Genomic DNA, 22,544 nt, shown 5'->3' on the forward strand with positions numbered 1-22,544 from the left:
GATTGCCACCACTGAGCAGAACCTCCGTCTCCCAAAGAGAGGAAGGTTTGTTCCTATTCCTCTAGCACTGTCCGATTCACCTCTCCAATTTCTTTTTCTCTTTAAACTTACACTTTTCAATTCACTCAATACTAGCCAGGTAGTTTTGTCCTCAGATCAGTGGGAGGATCCCTTCCCTGGCTGACTGCCCTCCTCTTTGCCTAGGGGATTATCCAGGGAAAGAAGTGATTGGGACTTCCCTAGTGGTCCAGTGGGTAAGATTCCGCGCTCCCAATGCAGGGGGGCCCGGGTTCATCCCTGGTCAGGGAAATAGATCCCGTATGCATGCCGCAACTAAGAGTCTGTGTGCCACAACTAAGGAGCCCATGTGCCGCAACTAAAAGATCCCACATGCCACAACGAAGATCCCGCCTGCCACAACTAAGACTCGCAGCTAAATAAATAAATAATTGTACACACCCTGGCTTCCCTGTTGACGGAGAAGCATGGCCATTATCTGAGAGACTGAAAGAAGTCTAGACTGGAAGAGTTAAAATCTATTCTCTAAATTTTATGATTATTAAGTAATATTTAGGAACTTTGCATACAGAAATTTTATAATGTGGATAATTGTGGTTTCAGGTAATTGAGCTTTTTCTGAAGCATATAAATTGTTACTGTCTGACTTGGGGGAAAAAAAGGCACTGAGGAATTCAGCTTTTTTTTTTTTTTTTTTTTGGGTTTGCAGGCCTCTCAACTGCTGTGGCCTCTCCTGTTGCAGAGCGCAGGCTCCGGACGCGCAGGCTCAGCGGCCATGGCTCATGGGCCCAGCCGCTCCACGGCACGTGGGATCTTCCCGGACTGAGGCACGAACCCGTGTCCCCTGCATTGGTAGGCGGACTCTCAACCACTGCGCCACCAGGGAAGCCCGGAATTCAGTATTTTTATCAGCTAGGTTTCTACTACATACATTGTCATGGTGTTCAGCTTTTCTTCCCACATTTGTACACATGAAAAGTTTTCACCAATAAACCTCAACAAGTAGATAATGGTTTTCTGAGAAGAAATGTTATTTGCATTCAAAAGTTTGAGCCCAGTATATACATTTAGGAATTACAGGTATAGATGAAGCATCACTTTTAAACTGTAGACAATTAGAATAATAAACAATTAAAACAGATAAGCATCGCTGAATTACCTGCAGTTAACCTAAAAAAAAAGAGAAAAAACTTTTTGAACAACCCTGAAAGACACAAGTAGAAACATTAGAAAGGTAAGTACCTTATTTCTTGACCTTATTATCTGCTTAATGACTACTCGGTCTGCCAGCAATAACACTTTTGTCACTGAAGAAAGAAGTAATCTTGCAGCTTTTATAACTCCTGTTTTATCTGTAAAAATTGTGATCTGGCCATCAGATTCTGGACGATTCAAGCTGCTCATATCTGTAAGCGCTGCAATTGTTTCTCCTAAGAAGAAAGGCAAAGGGTGGGGGTTGGGGGGTTAAACTGGGAATAAGTCACACAAATTAAAATCCAGACTTTAATCTTTAAGGTAATGTGCTCAATGGGCAGAAACTCAACTTTGGAGTCTTATTTCAGGAATAAGAAATAGCTTCTTCTTGATGAACCTAAGGATGATCATATAAGGTTCTCTAATGGCAAAATAACAGTACATTCCTAAGAACTGTGAAAAACTGTTACATTCATCGAGTTTGAAAAATATTATAACTTTTGTTTCCAGCGGTATGGCAAACTACATGATCCCAAAAGCCTCCTGCTCTTTAAGGCCAAGAAAGAGAGATCCCAGGAACCAATAACCAAGGAAGAACCTAAAAGCAGAGAAGTAAACAGCTGCCCAGGCTTTGGCTAGGGCTGAGGGGATAGAGGGAGCATCAGGGGGGCAGGGGTGGGGGTGGGTGTCACTGCCCATCTCCACAACCTGAAGGGGTTTGGGTTTTTATGGATATGCAGGGAGAGAAGACAAGACTTTGGGCCCCAGCAGGAGACATCCTCAGTGAAAAGTGGGCCTAGAAAAAACATCCCTCGGGCTTCCCTGGTGGCACAGTGGTTGAGAGTCCGCCTGCCGATCTTCATTGTTGCTATGAAAATCTTTTGATTTCTGTAATAGCAATTATCCATCAATAAAACAATTCAAATATTTCTTGTCCCCCCAAATTAAACCAGACTGTAACTTTTTCCCAAACCTTACTGTTTAAATTTAAAAGTTTAAAAAAATAAACTTTTCATCATCTTGTAATGTTCAAGATCATTTTTAAGTCGTAAATAAGTCTGAGTACATAATGGATTGATTTTCTCACAAAAGCCCTCTTGTCAATATTATTACATACACCCAAGAGGTTAAGGATCTCGAGAAAAATCATCTGAATTTTAATGGACATATCACAAGGTATGACATAATGAGTCAGGATTCAGGAAGATTAGTCTGATAGAAGCATATAAAATGGACTAGAAAGGAGAGATTCAGAGCCAGGCTACTAACCAGGCAGCTATTTTAATTGTGAGTGTGAAGCAGTAAGGAACTTACTAGGATGACAGCCATAGGAATATAAAAAAGATGATTCGGGAGATACTGAGGGAACAAAATATAAAATTAGGACCTTAACAGTGATACAAAGGAAAGGAAAAGTGAAAAAAATGGCTTCAAGGTTGTAAACCTAAGTCACTTCAAAAAGTCAGAAGGGCATGGGAAGGGAGATGATAAATTTAGTTTCAGACAATCGGAATTTGAAATGACACAGGAAAACCCAAAAGATAAGCCATTACATATGGAGTGGTTACATAACATGACAACAGCTGAAGTTCTACTAACAGACGAAGTCTGTGGTAGCCAGCCTCCAAGATGGCTCCCAATGGTCCCCACCTCCTGGTATTTTCATCCTTGTGTTCTCTCCTCCCACAGGATACCAGGGTTGGTATGGCAGAAGTGACAGTATGCTACACCCAACCTTAGGTTGTTAAAGACTCTGAGGTTGCCATCTTGGTTGCTCTCTCTGAGGGAAGCCATTTACCATGTTGCACGCAGCCACTACTGCAGAGAGGCATACATGGGGAGAATCGGAGGCCTCTGGTCAAGAGCCAGCAAAAATGTGAAGCTTGCCAATAACCAAGAGAGGGAGCTTGAAAGCAGATCCTGCAGTCCAGCCAAACCTGCAGGCCCAGCCAACACCCTGAGTGCAACCTCATGAGAGACGCTGACCCAGAACCAGCTGGTTAAGCTACTCCCTGATTTCTGACCCTCAGAAACTATGTGAGGGAATAAAATGTTTGTGGTTTTAAGTTGCTAAGTTTGGGTTAATATGTTACACAGCAATAGGTAACTAATACAAAGTTTATATAGCAAATATGAAGAGAAAAAAGAGGTTAGAATTAAACTTTTAACATACAGAGAAAGGAGCAAGAGGAAAAGTATCACTTTGTAATAGCAAGAAGTATAAAAATGTTTCCTCTGCACCCCTGGAAAATGTTACTTTTTCCAGTAGCTCTCAGTCATCAAAGATATTACATACAAGCTTGCCCATATGGCGTTATTTAACCTTTCCTTTTTCTGACTAAACCCCAGGCATTTAGCCCTAAGTATGTGGGACGGTAACATTTGGTTAGCTCCACCAACAAAGTTAAATGCTTCCTTAACACTATAAAGTTGTTCCAAGTATAGACTGTTCAGAAATTAGTTCCCTGGAAAAGTCACAAAGCTGCCTTATAGTTTCATGGTTGTCATTTTTTAACTTGTTATATGTAACTAGTTAGTGTTATGTCTTAAAGCAAAACCTCAAAGTCGGTCAAATACAAATATTTATTGAGTGCCCACAGAAAATGTAAAACTTGACTAGAAGCCAAGTAAAAAGTAAAAACAGTTGCAGGGTGGACAAAATGGGTGGACTCAAAAGGTACAAACTTCTAGTTATAAGCTAAATAAGTCATAGGATGTAATGCACAGCCTGGCAACCATAGTTAATAATACTGTATTGCATATTTGAAAGCTGCTATAGAGTAAATCTTAAGTTCTCATTGCAAGAAAAAAAAATCTTGTAACTATGTGTGAATGTTAACTAGACCTACTGTGGTGATCATTTCACAATATATACAAATATCTAATCATTACATTGTATACCTGAAACTAATATAATGTTGTGTGTCAAATATACCTCAATTAGGAAAAAGTAAAAACACAATGCAAAAGTTCAACACAGGGAATGAAAAGTTAGAAATAATCATTACAATGACAACTAATATTTATTGAGCACTTTCTATGTGCCAAATGCATACATGCATTATGTCAAAACACTGCTATAAACACTAACAATATCCCCACTTTATAGATTAGAAAACTGAGGTTTAAAAAAGTTTAGTAGCTTGCCCAGTATCACACTGCTAGCAAGTGGAAGAGTTGGGATTGACTCCAAAGCCACAGTTCTTTATCACTACTTTACATTATTCCCCTCAAATGAATATTAAATGGTCCAAAGGAGACAATGACTACTGTGAGCTGAGTGGGCTAGAAACATTCCAGGAGTGACTTAAGTCTTAAATTTGTATACGTTAAGAGAAAATAAGGCTTCCATATCCTCCAGGAGGCACCATTCTCATTATATTATCTGAGTGACCGTAAGAGGCAGTTCTCAAGAAGGGAAAGGGCACTTCACGTGAGAAGAGACAACAGGAGCAGCCCATGACACCAGACAGCATCCAAAAGACACCTGCATGGAGCTCCTAGGCTTACAGGACTCGCAGGGCAGCACAGTCTACTGGAGCTGGGGCAGGTGTACACATCCTCTTCTCACCTTACACTGAGCACAGTGACATGCTACGAAGCCAATAAGGTGAGGACTCAGGCTGCCCTTTCTTTTAAAAACCTTTACTCTTGCTTTAATTAAGGGTCTGCTTAAGAAACAGTAACATGAAAAACATCTCTACGTTTTCTGTTGAATTGTCCACAGCATTATGTAATAATGTCTCTTGTATAAGTGCCCACACAATTTAGTTCCAGGAAAAAAAGTCACTTTCCTCTTGACAAGCTGGTTTGTTTCCTTTCAACAAACAATGAGAATTATATAACCCCTTCTTTCCCACATTTCTTGTCTGGCTTTCCAGGAAGTACAAAGATAAATTTCATGTTTAATTAGAGTAACAATGTTGGCCAAAGTTTCTAGTATATTTATTTTCATCTATTTTAATGGGTTTATTAAACGTATGTTTAATTGTTAACTATTTTACATCTCTCTCTCTCTTTTTTTTTTTTGGCTACACCCTACGGCTTGCAGGATCTTAGTTCCCCGACCAGGGATTGCACCCGGGCCACAGCAGTGAAAGCACCGAGTCCTAACCACTGGACCGCCAGGGAATTCCCTTAAATCTCTTTTAATATGTAGGCAAAACATAAATTATGAATAGAATAAGGCCATCCCCCTTCCCTACATAAAATCTATTCTATATCTTAGTGATGGCTAGAAACCCAAGAGTCAAGTCAGAATCCTCCCTTTGCTTTAGCCAATAACCAAGTTCTATCATTTAATCATCTTAGTGAATATTTAGTGTACTCTTTCTGGTTTTCATATCCCTAACACACTGTCTTGGTTTAGCCTGGTTTACTGGAAAAGCTTCCACATTAATCTCTCTGCCTTTAGTCTCAACTCTCTCTCAATCAACCCTCATTTGTTCATTTCCTCCGTACTACCAGAAAGATTTCTAACACAAATTTATTGTCTTTCAGCTGGCCCCAAATTCCTCAATCTATCAAGTATAGGATAGTACCTGAAGTCATTCATATAACATTAGGGCCATGTATTGCCTGGTTGGCCCCTCCACATTACTTGGCCTTATCTCATCCACTCCCTTCCCCCCATGATGACCCTCCAAATATACCTGCTCCTCTCTCAGGGTTGCCCATCTCAATTAAGAGCACCACCATTTACCCATCAAACCTTGGAGTTATCCATGACTCTCCTTCCCATCACATCCCACATCCAAAATATCAGCAAATCCTACCAGCTCCACCTTTTCAATATAACCAAATGCAACTCCTTTTCACCACCTCAAGTGCTATCACTGGGTCTAAGTCACCATCGTCTATCACCTGAACCACTACAACAGCCTCCTAACTGGTCTCTGATTTCACCCCCATTACGTCCTAAAATCTATTCTCCCTACAGCAGCCACCAGGGATCCTTTTAAAATATAAATGAGATTATGTCACCATCCTGCACAAAACCTTCCACTAGCCCCACTGTGACACTTAGAACACGGCCCAAAGTTCCTATCTTTGCCTAGAAAGCCATACCTGTTCTTGCTCTTCTCCTTGCCTGGAATGTCCTTCCCCCAGATATTCATATAGTTGGGATCCTCACTTCACTGCAGTCTCTGCTTCAGTGTTACTTCCTTAGAGAGATTTCCTGACTCCACCCCCCGATTTCAGTAGTTCTCAACTGGGGGGGCCATTTTGATCCCTCAGAGGACATTTGGCAATGTCAAGACATTTTTGGCTGTCACAATGGGGGAAGAAGGGATTTACAGGCATCTGATAAGTAGAAGTTAGGGACTGTACAATGCTCGGGGCAGCCCGCACCCCCAACAAAGAATTATCAAGCCCAAAATGTCAACGGCATCAAAGTTGAAAAACCCTACCCTAAAATATACCTCCTTTGGTCTCCTAACCCTTATTCTGCTTTACCATTTTCTCCATGATAACTGTCGCCACCTGTCCTTATGCATATATCTATTTATTCATTTGTTTATGGTCTCCCTCACTAGAATGCAAGCTCCACGAGGGCAGACTTTATACTGATTTCTATGTGGCTATATCCCTCTGGTCTAGAAGAATGCCTGGCATATGGCCAGCACTGAGTAAATATTTATTTAAAGAATAGGTGGATAAATGACACTTTAACAAAGCTGAATTATCTGTATCCGTCAAAACTGCCCAGGTTCTCTCAAACTTCTATGCCACCAGTTATAGACTTGTGAGACATCAGGAAATCTGAAGTCAGATTTGTCTGCTGTAGAGACAGGAACAGGCTTATTTTTATTTCCATTTCCTACATGATGGCAAATAGGCTAATATGCTCCTTGACAGTAGAGTCCATGCCTCATGTTCCTTCTATACCTCTTGCATTCAATGGCTGATGGCCAGGATGGTGGGCTTCTACCCTGCCCAGGGAAAGAATTCAATGTTTCAGATTTAGGACTTAATCCAAGAGAAATTCAATATTCCTGGACGCTAATCTAGGGCTTTAATGACCCAGGCATCAGTAATAGAAGGGCTAAAACACAGTACACATCTTTACTCAAAATAAGACAATAATTTGTCATGATATCCAAAGCAATAAAATTGGTATAAATAGGCTTTAACATACCTGCTTGTTTAGCTTCAATACAGGCAATATTTATTTCTTCTTTCAAGTCCCAGTTTTCATTGGCTATAGCTTCCCCTACTTTAACAAATCTTCCAACTGCCAAGTTTACGGCTTGTCCTACACGCTGAATTGCTTGCAGAGTTTTATCAGACTTTTTGGTATTATCTTTATGATTAATAAGTGTGGTGATCTAAAAATAAAAGATAAAAGCAACCTGCTTAAATTTTATCTCAATACTTTTTTTTAAAGCTGTATCACAATGGCCAAGAAAATTAAGCCCAGCATACCACACTAGCCTAATACACTAAATTAATTGATAGTTTTAATGCTTCAACCCAAAGACAACGAGCAAATCATCTTGCAACCCTCCTGAGGACAACATTTCCATTAATAACAATTCTAAGTTTACCTGAGGGCAGTTATCCAGGGCACACAGTTCTATAAGCCCTCCAGACATTTCAACAAATCTTAAAGACAGGAGAAAAGTAGGAGAAGGTGGATCATTACATTCAAAGAATCCACATAAAACCAAAGCACGTCAGGTCTAGATTCCTCTACTGTGACTTGAGCTACTGCGAGAGCAGAGACAGCATCTTCTTCACCACGCATTCCACTCCACTGCCTAGCAGTGTGTAGGTTGTACAAAATGGTACATGAACCATACTTGTTTACACTTTAGAAGGACCACTATAATCTATGTTTTATACTTCTCTCAGTTTTGTTGCAGACTCAAAGTAAACGAAATACCAAGAGCTTTAACACTTGACTCCAGGCCCTGAAATAAAATATAAAAGGTGACAAGTTAAGCTGGTTGAAACAAACACAAATCTTCCAAATGTCCTAGAAAATTAGTACCTGAACTATAGTGACATATGAAAATATTTAAAGAATGTTACATGAAAAATATAAATCCCAAATGGTACATGTCCATCGTGTATAACTTTGAAATGATTTATATAAATATATTAACAAAGACCAGAATAGTGAATTAAGAGAAGAGGAAGGGACTTGCCCTTTGAGTGGCAACTACGTGCCAAGCGCTTTATGTGTTATGGTATTAATAATTTAGAGTCAGGAAGGCCTGGGTTTGAGCCTTGGCTCTGCCATTACTAACTAAATGACCTAGGGAAATGTACTTAATCTCTCTAAATTTCCTCATCTATAATATTATCTTCCAAATTTTGAAAATTTCCTAGAATCCAGGTCCTGAGGATGCATCACTGAACAAGACTAACACAATCCTGCCCTTATTCTGTTTACAGTCTATCAAAATAACAATAATCCAATTGTACAAAATATATTTGTTGCACACCTATCATATGTCAAACAAAATTCTAGGCAATGATGAAACAGCAATGAACAAGGAAGAAAAGGCCCATATTCTCATGGACCTTACATTCTAGTGGGGTGAGGGGAGACACAATAATTACACACATAGGTTAAAAAAGAATTAATGTAAATGCTATGCAAAATATTAAAATAGGACAATGTGATAGAAAGTATCTGTGTAGCTACCTGAGATTAGTTGATCTTCCTTCTATGAAGGAAGTGGGATTGCTGGATCATATCTATTTTTTAAATTTTTTGAGGAATCTTCATACTCTTTTCCATAGTGGCTGCACCAACTTACATTCCCACCAACAGTGCACGAGCATTCTCTTTTCTCCACATCCCCACCATCACTTATCTCATCTTTCTGATGACAGTCAATTTTAACAGATGTGAGGTAATATCTCATTGTAGTTTTGACTTGAAATTCCCTGATGATTGGTGATTTTAAGCATTTTTTCATGTACCTGTTGGCCATCTGTATGTCTTTTGAAAAATGTCTATTCAGTTCCTCTGCTCATTTTTAAATCAGATTGTTTGCTGTACAGAAGCTTTTTAGACTGATGTAGTCCAACTTGTCCATTTTTGCTTTTGTTACTTGTGCTTTTGATGTCATATCCCAAAATCATTGCCAAGACCAATGTCAAGGAGATTTTTTCCCTATGTTTTTGTCTAGGAGTTTTATGGCTTTGGGTCTTACACTTAAGTCTTTAATCCATTTCAAGTTAATTTTTGTGAGTGGTATAAGATAAGGGTCCCATTTCATTCTTTTACATGGGATTATCCAGTTTTCCCAAATCATTTATTGAAGAAGCTATCCTTTACCCATTGAGTATTCTTGGCTCCCTTGTCAAATATTAGTTTACTATGTATGCATGGGCTCTGGATTTTGTTCCAGTGGACCATGTGTCTATTTTAATGCCGGTCCCATACTGTTTAATTACTATAGCTTTGTAGTATAGTTTGAAATCAGGAACTGTGACGCCTCCAGCTTTTTTCCTGTTTCTCAGGATGTCTTGGCTAGTTGGGGTCTTGGTGCTTCCACACAAATTTCAGGATTGTTTTTCTATTTCTGTTAAAAATGCCATTGCAATTTTGATAGGAATTGCACTGAAGCTACAGATAGCTTTGGGTAGTATGGACATTTTAATACTAATTCTCCTGACCTATGAACATGGCTTATCTTTCCATTTACTTGTGTCTTCTTCAATTTCTTTCATCAAAGTTTTAGAGTGTTCAATGTACTGATCTCTCACCTCCTTGGTTAAATTTATTCTTAAGTATTTTATCATTTTTGATGCTACTGTAAATGGTACCATTTTATTTCTTTTTCAGATATTTTGTTTTTAGTGTATAGAAACACAACACCAATTTCTGCATGTTGATTTTTTTAGCCTGCAACTTTAGGAATTTGTTTATTAGTTCTGACAGTTTTTTGGTGGAGTCTTTAGCATTCCCTTATATATAAGATCATGTTATCTGCAAATGGAGATAATTTTACTTCTTCCTTTCTGACTTTGATGCCTTTTATGCCTTTTTGTTGCCTGACTGCTCTGGCTAACACTTCCAGTACTATGTTGAATAGGAGTGGTGAGAATGGACACCCTTGTCTTTTTCCTGACATTGGAGAAAAAGCTTTCAACATTTCACTGTTGAGAATGATGTTAGCTGTGAGCTTATAATATATGGCCTTTATTATGTTGAGGTACATTCTTTATATACTCAATCATGAAAGAATGTTAAATTTTGTCAGATGCTTTTTCTGCACGTATTGTGATGATTATATAATTTTTCCTTCATTTTATTAATGTGGTGTATCACATTTATTGATTTGCGTATATTGAACCATCCTTGCAACCCAGGGATAAATCCCACTTCATCATGGTGTATGATCCATTTAATGTGCTACTGAATTCAGTTTGCTAGTGTTTTGTTAATAATTTTTGCATCTGTATTCATCAGGGATATTGGCCTATAGTTTTTTGCTGTTGTTGTTTTGGTTTGGTTTTTTCCCTTATAGTGTCCTTATCTGGCTTTGGTATCAGGATAATGTTGGCAGAGACCACACTTTTAAGTACTACATTATAATGCCCCACAAAATCCCAGTGAAATAGGTACTAATATCATCCCCATTTCAGAAATGAGAAAACTAGACAGCATGGAGAGTAAGGAAATTAGACATCAAGAAGAGTAGGAGATTTAAGATTTAAATCCAGATACTCTGACTTAAGAGCCTAGCCTCTTCACCACTTAGCCAACCTGACTTCCCTGCCTCTGACTTCTCAACTGACAAGAGGATTAAAGAAAATGATGTGGTATCATATTTAACATAGTACCCAGTTTAAGTACTCAGAGGCATATTATCATTAGCTCTCTTATTTAATCCTTACATACTATTCAAGATAAGAAAACTGAGGCTGAGTGAAATTAAGTACTTGGCTTACACAGCTAAGAAGCGGCCTAGTTTAGAATTTGAACCCAGGTTTATCTGACACCAAAGTCCACCCCATACTCTTTCCTTTAGTGGAGCTTTTCCAATCTTCCTGGGTTTTTTGAGTGTTTTTGTTTTTGGAGGGAAAAATACTTTCTTCAAGATAAAATATTACCTAAAATTACTAGGTAGTTCATCAAAGAAGTGTTTCTATGGTTGAATTTTGAGGATAACTATGGATTATGGGAAGCAGGGAAACAAATATGAATACTATGAGCACCAGCTTAGTCCTTCTCCACACCTGATACATCCTAGGGAACTCTTAGTATCACCTGGAGAACAGAGAACTTGACCACCACTGACTGTTCCAAACAACCATGTTGGAAGAAACTCTGGAGAAAAGAAGTTTAAGTTGTTTTTATTAAATCCTTTATAAAGTTTAGACTTTTCAATTGTAAAGAAAAGATCCTGCAATTAGGCTAAAATACCAGCTATTGTTCAGTTCTGAAACACACATTTTGCTTCCACTACAAGCATCCTCCCCAGTGCATAATGAGGTGTGGCTATCTTCCTTTTACTCAAAGCACTCTGCAAAATATTCAGTCCAAATACAGGTATGCATTTCAAATTGAATTTGGAGGAGCCAAGTCAATTTATAAAATTTCTTATTAAAAGGTCTATGTATGGGACTTCCCTGGTGGCACAGTAGCTAAGAATCCACCTGCCAATGCAGGGGACACAGGTTCAAGCCCTGGTCCTGCTTGACCACAACAACTGAGTCTATGCTCTAAAGCCCGCAAGCCACAACTACTGAGCCCACGTGCCACAACTACTGAAGCCCGTGCACCTACAGCCCATGCTCTGCAACAAGAGAAGCCACCACAATGAAAAGCTCGCGTGCCACAACAAAGAGTAGCCCCTGCTCACCGTAACTAGATAAAGCCCGCACGCAGCAATGAAGACCCAACACAGCCAAAAATAAATAAATAAAATAAATTTATACACAAAAAAGGTCTATATATGTCCTAAAATTATTTTCAAACTTTTTAAAAGGGAGATCCAAAAAGTTATACATGTTGATTGTTTTTAAAAACGGGAAGGGGTAATATAGGAAAGCCCTAAGAAATAAAAGTGACCCATAATCCCACTACCTTGTGAGCAACTTGGCATAGTTCTTTCCAGTCTTGCTTTCTACATAGACATACTTAAACACAGTTTAACAAAAGTGAGACCAAACTTCCATTTCCTTATCAAGCAAAAAATAAAACTAGTTAACATTTAACATTAAGCACAACAGCAAACGCTATCTGATGTGCTTTACATGTACTGATTCAATCAATGCTTACATCTCTGTGAGGTAGATACTGTTACTACCCTCATCTTACAGATTAAAAACCTGAAATTTGAAAAGGTTAAGAATTTTCCCAAGGTCACAAAGGCAGTAAGTTGCCTCTCAGTCGCTACACAGCCTCTTTCCTCCCAGGATTACGTTAAGAATCAGGGGAGGTGTGGCAAGTCCCACGGCTGAGTGCTCCCAGAGCTGGGGCCTGCTCCCCACATACGCCTGAAGGAGCTGCAGGGGCCATGGGCATAGGCAGAGAACCTTGCAGGATCTTACTTCCCAGGCCGGAGGTTGGGCCCAAGCTCCTATGGTAGGGGCTCCGAGTCCAAACCGCTGGACTAACAGAGAACCTCAGAGCCTAGGGAATGTCAATCGGAGTGAAGCCTCCCAAAGGTCCTCATCTCAGCACCAAGACCCAGCTCAATCTAACTGCCTGCAAACTCCAGTGCTGCATGTCTCAGGCCAAACAACCAGTAAGACAGGAACACAGCACCACCCATCAAAAAAAAAAAAAAAAAAAAAAAAAAAACAAAAAAAAAAAAAAAAAAAAAAAAAAAGAAACGACAAAAAAAATATGTTACAGACAAAGGAGCAAGGTAAAAACCTACGAGACCAAATAAATGAAGACGAAATAGGGAACCTACCTGAAAAAGAATTCAGAGTAATGATAGTAAAGATGATCCAAAATCTTGGAAACAGAATGGAGAAAATACAAGAAACATTTAACAAGTATATAAAAGAACTAAAGAGCAAACAATGATGAACAACACAATTACTGAAATTAAAAATATTCTAGAAGGAATAAATAGCAGAATAACTAGGGCAGAAGAACAGATAAGTGAGCTGGAAGATAAAATGGTGGAAATAACTGCCAGGGAGCAGAATAAAGAAAAAAGAACGAAAAGAATTGAAGACAGTCTCAGAGACATTTGAGACAATATTAAATGTACCAACATTAGAATTATAGGGGTCCCAGAAGAAGAAGAGAGGGCTTCCCTGGTGGCGCAGTGGTTGAGAGTCCGCCTGCCGATGCAGGGGACGCGAGTTCGTGCACCGGTCCGGGAAGATCCCACAACCTAACATGGGAAAGGAAATAGTCAATCAAGTCCAGGAAGCACAGAGAGTCCAATACAGGATAAATGCACAGAGAAACACACCAAGACACATATAAATCAAACTGTCAAAAATTAAATACAAAGAAAAAATATCAAAAGCAGCAAGGGAAAAGCAACAAATAACATACAAGGGAATCCCCATAAGGTTATCAGCTGATTTTTCAGCATAAACTCTGTAAACCAGAAGGGATGACAGGACATATTTAAAGTAATGAAAGGGAAAAACCTAAAACCAAGATTACTCTACCCAGCAAGGATCTCATTCAGATTCGATCGAGAAATTAAAACCTTTACAGACAAGCAAAAGTTAAGAGAATTCAGCAACACCAAACCAGCTTTACAACAAATGCTGAAGGAACTTCTCTGGCCAGGAAACACAAGAGAAGGAAAAGATCTACAAAAACAAACCTGAAACAATTAAGAAAATGGTAACAGGAACATACATACCAATAATTACCTTAAATGTAAATGGATTAAATGCTCCAACCAAAAGACACAGACTGGCTGAATGGATACAAAAACAAGACCCGTACATATGCTGTTTACAAGAGACCCACTTCAGACCTAGGGACACATACAGACTGAAAGTGAGGGGATGGAAAAAGATATTCCATGCAAATGGAAATCGAAAGAAAGCTGGAGTAGCAATTCTCATATCAGACAAAATAGACTTTAAAATAAAGACTATTACAAGAGACAAAGAAGGACACTACATAATGATCAAGGGATCAATCCAAGAAGAAGATAAAACAATTGTAAATATTTATGCACCCAACACAGGAGTACCTCAATACATAAGGCAAATGCTAACAGCCGTGAAAGGGGAAATTGACAGTAACACAACAAAAGTAGGGGACTTTAACACTCCACTTTCACCAATGGCCAGATCATCCAAAATGAAAATAAATAAGGAAACACAAGCTTAAATGACACATTAAACAAGATGGACTCAATTGATATTTATAGGACATTCCTACCAAAAGAAACAGAATATACTTTCTTCCAAAGTGCTCATGGAACATTCTCCAGGATAGACCATATCTTGGGTCACAAATCAAGCCTTGGTAAATTTAAGAAAACTGAAATCATATCAAGTATCTTTTCTGACCACAACGCTATGAGACTAGGTATCAATTACAGGAAAAATCTGTAGAAAATACAAATACATGAAGGCTAAACAACAGGCTACTAAATAACCAAGAGATCACTGAAGAAATCAAAGAGGAAATCAAAAAAATACCTAGAAACAAATGACAACGACAACCCAAAACCTATGGGACGCAGCAAAAGCAGTTCTAAGCGGGAAGTACAATCCTACCTCAAGAAACAAGAAACATCTCAAATAAACAACCTAACCTTACACCTAAAGCAATTAGAGAAAGAAGAACAAAAAACCCCCAAAGTTAGCAGAAGGAAAGAAATCATAAAGATCAGATCAGAAATAAATGAAAAAGAAATTAAGGAAACGATAGCAAAGATCAGTAATAGTAAAAGCTGGTTCTTTGAGAAGATAAACAAAATTGATAAACCTTTAGCCAGACTCATCAAGAAAAAAGTGAGAAGACTCAAATCAATAGAATTAGAAATGAAAAAGGAGAAGTAACAACTGACACTGCAGAAATACAAAGGATCATGAGAGACTACTACAAGCAACTATATGCCAATAAAATGGACAACCTGGAAAAAATGGACAAATTCTTAGAAAAACACAACCTTCTGAGACTGAACCAGGAAGAATAAGAAAATATAAACAGACCAATCACAAGCACTGAAATTGAAACTGTGATTAAAAATCTTCCTACAAACAAAAGCCCAGGACCAGATGGCTTCACAGGCAAATTCTATCAAACATTTACAGAAGAGCTAACACCTATCCTTCTAAAACTCTTCCAAAATATAGCAGAGGGAGATGGAGAAAACTATAAGACATTGATGAAAGAAGTTAAAGATGATACAAACAGATGGAGAGATATACCATGTTCTTGGATTTGAAGAATCAACATAGTGAAAATGACCATATTACCCAAAGCAATCTACAGATTCAATGCAATCCCCATCAAACTACCAATGGCATTTTTCACAGAACTAGAACAAAAATTTGCACAATTTGTATGGAAACACAAAAGACCCCGAATAGCCAAAGCAATCGTTTTTGCGGTATGCGGGCCTCTCACTGTTGTGGCCTCTCCCGTTGTGGAGCACAGGCTCCGGACGCACAGGCTCAGCAGCCATGGTTCACGGGCCCAGCCGCGGTGGGGTCCTCCTGGACCAGGGCACGAACCTGTGTCCCCTGCATCAGCAGGCGGACTCTCAACCACTGCGCCACCAGGGAAGCCCCACCAAAGCAATCTTGAGAAAGAAAAACGGAGCTGGAGGAATTCAGACTATACTACAAAGCTACAGTAATCAAGACAGTATAGTACTGGCACAAAAACAGAAATAGTGTGCATATAGCTGATTCACTCTGTTATACAGCAGAAACTAACACAACATTGTAAAGCAATTATACTCCAATAAAGACGTTTTAAAAAAAAAATCAGGAGACTGACAGCTGGTAAAATTGCCTTGAATGTGCCAAATAAAATTTTAGCTATTATTCTGTAAAAATAGGAGGCATATTAAATTGGGAGTCACAACCTAGAGTTGCCCTAACACCACAGTGTAGAGAATGTCTGAATGAACTGGAAAAGAGGGCAGAGAAGGTATCCCATGGGGAAGAAAGAGGATCTGATATATTGAAGAACTCTCCTGTGGAATAAAAGAGTAAGAACCCAGACCTACTTGATACCTTCTAACAAAGGGTGTCAAGAAGTTCTCATCGCCAACAAAGTATAGCCTAGCAGTTAAGAGCATGAATTCTGGCGTCACTCTGCCTGGGTTTGAGTTCTGGCTCTGTCATATGATTATATAGCAAGTTATCTAACCTTTCTGTAACCCAGTGTTCTCATCTGTAAAAACAGGAGTAATAATAGTACCCATCTCATAAGGTCATTGTGGAGAATAAATTAGTATATGTAAGTAAAGTACTTAGAATAGTGTCTGGTATTTAGTAAGCATTACATAATGATTAGATATTGCCCTTTTCACATTTCTAGAATCTCTGTTCTTTCCTCATGTTTGTGATGTTATTCTTATTTTCTAGAATAACTGACAGTAATCTCTTGATTGAAATGGATTATCTTAGTTTACTTATTTTGTGGGAAGATAAGAAAGCAAGTGAAGACCCAGGGAGAAAAAAAAAAAATGGTAGGCCAGATAAAAGAACAAAGCTTTAATTCCCTGGGACCTGAAAAACAAGGGAGTCAGCCCAGGACAGAGAAGTTCACCCCTGGGCTTAACTCATTAGTAAATTCTCAAAATTATTAGATAGAAAAATCAGCTAATCAGCTATAGCAACCAGTATAGAAGAAAACACACCAAATCATGAGGAGGTCTTTAAAAGCAGGAAAGAGGGCACTTTCACTCTCTTTATACACTATTTATGTGTTTTTCCTTTGCAATTAAAAACACATATATTCACATACACAAATCAGCAGAGTCCCATATGTATTCATCTCCAACTTAGTGAGACAAAGATCCTAACAAGCTTCCAGGACAACGCAGAGAGAAATGGGAAGACAGGGGAGCTACACTGGAGATTAATTAAAGGGTCTGTATTACGGTGAGTGAAGTAAATCTATCACAGACAGGAAACGACTAGTGGGTGGTAGAATAACATTCCACACCAGGGTGGAGCTGTGTGGCAGATAGCCCTCTTCCCTTCCTTGGATAAAAGCATTGTAAGACTGGGAGTGGGAATTTTGACAGGAAGAATAAAGTGATTATTAAAGAAGGTGGGGAGCTGCTCTGTAGAAAATGTGCTTGCGACTTAGCCCAGGGCTTTTAAAAAATCATCTGAATTAGGAAATATACAACAAATGAGTGTATAGAACATGTATGTATACCATTTAAAGAAATGAAAGGAAGACATAACAAACCTACCACCAAGCTTAAGAAAACATTAGCAGCACCTCTGACAACCCATGCGCCCTGGGGGCCCCTCCCTTTCTACATCACCCCCTCATCCCCTGCCCCAGAGGAAACCACTGCTCTGATTTTGTGCTCATCATTCCCTTATTATAACTATTGCACGTTATATCCTTAAATGATGTATGGTTTTGTTCTGCCTGTTTTGAACCTTTAATTTTTTTTCTTAACATTATGCTTTTGAGATTCATCCATATTGATAATTATAGCTATGGTTTATTCATTTCACTGCTGCATAGTATCTCGTATGAACTTAGCACATTTTATTTAAACATCCTACTGCTAAAAGACGTTTGGGTAGTTTCCAGTTTGGAGCCATTAGGAGTAAAAAGACTATCAACATTCCAATTATGTCTCTAATACACGTGCAGAATTTTCTCTAGGGGTATGGATTTAACAGTGAAATTCCTGGGCCTTAGGTAATACCCACCTTGAACTTTATTACATCAAACTGTTTTCCAAAACTGTTGTACTATTGACATTTCCACCAACTCCACATTCCTCACCAACACTTGTTCTCACTGCAGCTTTAGTACTTCACTGACTTCTAATAAAGTTGAGCATCTTTTCACATATCTTTTAGACATCTGTTTCCTCTTCTACAAGATGAGTATTCATTTTACCAATTTTTAATGGGTAATCTTATTTTTGATTCATTGGAGCCCTTTATCCTGGGTGCTACCAATCATTTGTTGGTTATTTGTGTTGCAATCATATTCTCCCACTTTAAGGCTTATCCTTTCAACTTTGATGAACAAAGATTCTCCTTTTTTTAAAAATGTATTATATTTTTACTTTTGGTTGCATTGGGTCTTTGTTGCGGTGCACGGGCTTCTCATTGTGGTGGCTTCTCTTGTTGTGGCGCATGGGTTTAGGTGGTCCGCGGCATGTGGGATCTTCCCAGACCAGGGCTCAAACCCGTGTCCCCTGCATTGGCAGGCAGATTCTTAACCACTGTGCCAACAGGGAAGTCCAATTCTCCATTTTAATGGAGCAAATGTATTAATTTTTGCTTAGGGTTTATACTTTCAGTGTATTAAGAAATCTTTTCCCACCGTGAGGTGGTGAAGATATTGCCCAATTTTTTTCCCTAAAAGTGTTTTAAGTTTTTTACTTTCATATTGATATTTTTAATCCATTTGGAATTGGGATTCAATATCATGTGTTTCTATTCAGATAACCAATTGTTCCCATTTTTTAAAAAGTTCTTCCTTTCCCCACTGACGAGCAGTGCCAATTCTGTGAATTATCAAGTTTCTGTATACATGTGGATCTGTTTCTAGATTCTCTACTCTGTTTCACTAGTCTATTTGTCCATCTCTGTTCTTAGACCCACATTGTCTTAATCACTCTAGCTTTATAATAAGACTTGAAATCTGGTAGAGCAAGTCCACCCACCTTGTTTCTCTTCTGGCTATTCTTGGCTATTTGCTCTTTCATACAAATTTTAGAATTACTTTTATCAAATTCTACTAAAAAAAATCCTGTTGAAATTTTCATTGGAATTGCATTAAATTTACATATCAATAGGGGAAATTGATATGTAAATAATATCAAGTCAATCTAGCCAGGAGCATGGTACTTTTCTCCCATTTATTTAGCTCTACTTTGGCTTTCCATAAAATTTTTAAATTTTCTTCATGAAGTTTGGCCTCTCTTTTGTTATACACATATATACACATATTTTGCTGTCAGTTTTATTCTAACTGGTATCATGTTTTAGGATGACTTTCCTGTTTGTTATTAATGTAGAAAGAAAAGCAGTTGACTTCAGAAGCCTACATTCAATGAACTTATACTAAACTTCCTAACTTTTATAATTTATTTGTAGACTCCAGTTTTCTATGTAGATAATTATATTTTGACTTTTCCTTTCCTACCTTTATACCTTTCGCTTCTTGTCTTGTTCCACTGGTTACGATTTACAGTACAATTGAATAGAAGCTATGAGAGCAGATATCCCTCCTCTCGCTTCTAGTTTAAAGGAAATGTTTTGGGTTTTTTTTTTTGCGGTACGCGGGCCTCTCATTGCTGTGGCCTCTCCCGTTGCAGAGCACAGGCTCCGGACGCGCAGGCTCAGCGGCCATGGCTCACGGGCCCAGCTGCTCCACGGCATGTGGGATCTTCCCAGACCAGGGCACGAACCCGTGTCCCCTGCATCGACAGGCGGACTCTCAACCATTGCGCCACCAGGGAAGCCCCGGAAATGTTTATTTTAAATTTGACTTGTTGCTGTGATGTTAACTATAGGTTTTCTGTAGGTACTCTTTATCAGGTTAAGGAAGTTTTCTTCTATTACTAGTTTACTATGTGCTCCTTATCATGATTAGAAGTTGAATTTAACTGAAGCTATTCTCCATCTATTGCTAAGAACATGTATCTCTTCTAATATGTAAACGCAGAAAATTGTATATATATATTTGTCTAATACTGATGCTACATTCCCAGAATAAGGCCATTGAACCCAGAACTTTTTACCTGGAGAGTCAGAAGAGGTTAAATGATATCAGAGTAGAAACTCTGCTTAAAACTGACTAAGCTGTACAAGGCTAGCCCTACTTGTTCACCTCAAGACCCTGCCTCCTCGATGGCATTGTTGCTGACTCATCCACACCTGCTCTGAGCTCTTAGAGCATTTACTACGGATGATGTTCATCTGACACTTGCCATGTGCTATTCTGTACCTGCCCCGCCTCCCAACTAGAATAAGTCCCACAGAGTAGCAACTAGAAAGCTTACAACAAATGCTTGCCTGAAAAGCTTAAACTTATTCTTGTGGATATGGTGGCAAAACATGAGTTGGATAATAATGCCGTATCCTTAGAAAATAAGACTCCTGGACATGAGTTTTCTAGAGAGCTGCACTTTAATCCACTAACACTCACTAAAACTTAAAAATCATTCTGAACTGTATTTCGCACTTACTGCTTTGTGAGTGTTCTGGCCATGCTTTATATATTTCTTGACTTTAAGCATAAGTTAACTTTTTTGTTGTTGAGTACAGTTAATCATTAGGAATATCAGTTATAATAATGCTAAAGATACAGCTGTGGACACATACTGTGTGGAATGCAGAACCTCAGCTATGGCCCTGAATGAGTCTTTAACAGAGAAGGAAAAGAAAAAAAAAAAAGCTGGCATTTTCCCCCTTTGGCATTGACCTCTAGTTAACTCTCGGCAGCCAATTCACGTTTCCTCCTCCACTCTCCTACTCTCTCACCCCAGAATTACACAATGCAGAACTCTAGGATACATTTTTAGCAGTGATACTGTGAAAAGTTACCATTTCTCCAGATTACAACAACCTTCCAGCTTGTTTTTCCACTGGGGACTCTCTTCTCTGTACCTACTACTGGCTGACCTCATCACCGCCCCTAATCTCTAGGGAGAACAAATATGGTGTAGCTAACAGCACAGACTCTGGGACCAGGCTGCCTGGATTCAAACTCCAGTTCCACATTTACAGGTGAAAGTCCCACTACAAGTCACTTAACCTCATTATTCCTCAGTTTCCTCATTCATGTAATGAGAATAAACATATCTCTACCTCACAAGATTGTTATGAGAATTAAATGAATTAATATGTATAAAGTGCTTAGAACACGGCCTAGCGCATAGTAAGCATTATATCTGGATTGTTAAAAAAAAAAGAAAAATGGATAAAATACCACTCTCTTAACTCTCTCTCTTAAAACTACTCCAGTATTTTTCATTTTGTGTTGTGGTTGTGTTGGTGGTGGTAGTGGTATTCTTTTGTGGGAGGGGCAGTTCAAACATCACTAACTAATCCTCAACTCATCCCACCTGTCAGTGCTTCTTTCAGACCTGGAAGGGAGGGAGGATGGGGAGTGTCAAGGTTATTCATTCACTGTTCTGTTAGCCAGGCTAAAATGAGCACAGGTGAAGAAAATGGGGCTGTTTATTTAATTAGCATAACAGGAATCTAGGGACATGTACGACTGCTGTTTTCAAATATCTGCAGGGCTGGGATGGAGAACAGATAGCATTGGAAATTCTATGCAATAGCTACAGGCTCCCCATCACTGAGCATGTTTAAGCAGGGGACTGGTGACCAGATGTCAAGGATGCTGTAAGAATTTTTAAATTTAGCATCAGATAACCTTTAAGATTCCTTCTACCTGTAAAATCTTGGCAATGCTAACGTGAAGCATCAAGATGTTAACAGTCTTGTTGTGAGTCACACATCCAACGAGCTCCAGAAGGCACAGAATTCTTCACTTCCCACAGTGCTTAGCACATCAAAACAGATCTAGGTGAGGAATTCCAGCCCGGAGGCTGCGTAAACTCGGCTCACAGTAACAAAAACTTCTCTAAAGCTACGCGCATCAATTAGCTGATTCCAGACTTCTGTTGGGACCAATAAATTCAATAAAGCATACATTCCCAAATGGGATTTGGCAAAAAGATGTGTACCCGAATTAACTATCAGACGGACCTTCACTTCACCCTTCCGAGGCCGGACAAAAGCCAGCTGAAGTGAGCAGACAGGTTAAGGGGAAGGGGCCGGGTGGCCCGTGGTGAACGGGCGACTGGCGAGCCGACTCACACTCCGGGGAAAGGGACAAAGGCCTCGGGGAGAGGAGAGCACGCTGGACTTGGAGGCCGGCAGCAACGCCCCAGCCAGACTGGCCACGGTCCGGGTTTGGACTGGAGGTGCAAAGGTGTGCGGGCAGTGGGTTAAAGAGCGGCAGCGAGGAGGGCCCCTAAGCTCCAACAGAGCCCCCGCGGGGGTCCCCTCTGCCCCCGGGGAGCTGGCCTCGGGGAGCCGGGGGCCACCGGAGCTGCAGCCCCGAGGAGGATCTTGTGGGGAGGCAGGGCGGCGCACCTGTGGCCGGCACTCAGGTCCGCACGGGGCTCCCCGCCCCGCAGCCTCCGCTGCTGCTCAGCCCACTTGGCCCCGCAGCCGGATTTCGGATGGTCCCTACTCCC

At 39.5% G+C, this 22,544-nt stretch overlaps 1 protein-coding gene across 2 annotated transcripts in view; it reads right to left on the reverse strand.

Annotated features, from left to right (window-relative positions):
* CTNNAL1 (catenin alpha like 1) overlaps positions 1–22,544 on the reverse strand; it is a 59,549-nt gene that overhangs the window by 36,412 nt on the left and 593 nt on the right. For both annotated transcript variants that reach the window (XM_024753663.1, XM_024753664.1), the window contains exons 2-3: positions 7,352–7,541; positions 1,261–1,448 (exon numbers count right to left, since the gene is read on the reverse strand). In XM_024753663.1, coding sequence (XP_024609431.1) covers positions 1,261–1,448; positions 7,352–7,541 — 378 coding nt within the window. The remainder of the gene's footprint in view (positions 1–1,260; positions 1,449–7,351; positions 7,542–22,544) is intronic.

The sequence above is a fragment of the Neophocaena asiaeorientalis genome, unplaced genomic scaffold (genome assembly GCF_003031525.2).
Source record: "Neophocaena asiaeorientalis asiaeorientalis breed wild unplaced genomic scaffold, Neophocaena_asiaeorientalis_V1.1 scaffold342, whole genome shotgun sequence".
Taxonomy (NCBI): domain Eukaryota; kingdom Metazoa; phylum Chordata; class Mammalia; order Artiodactyla; family Phocoenidae; genus Neophocaena; species Neophocaena asiaeorientalis.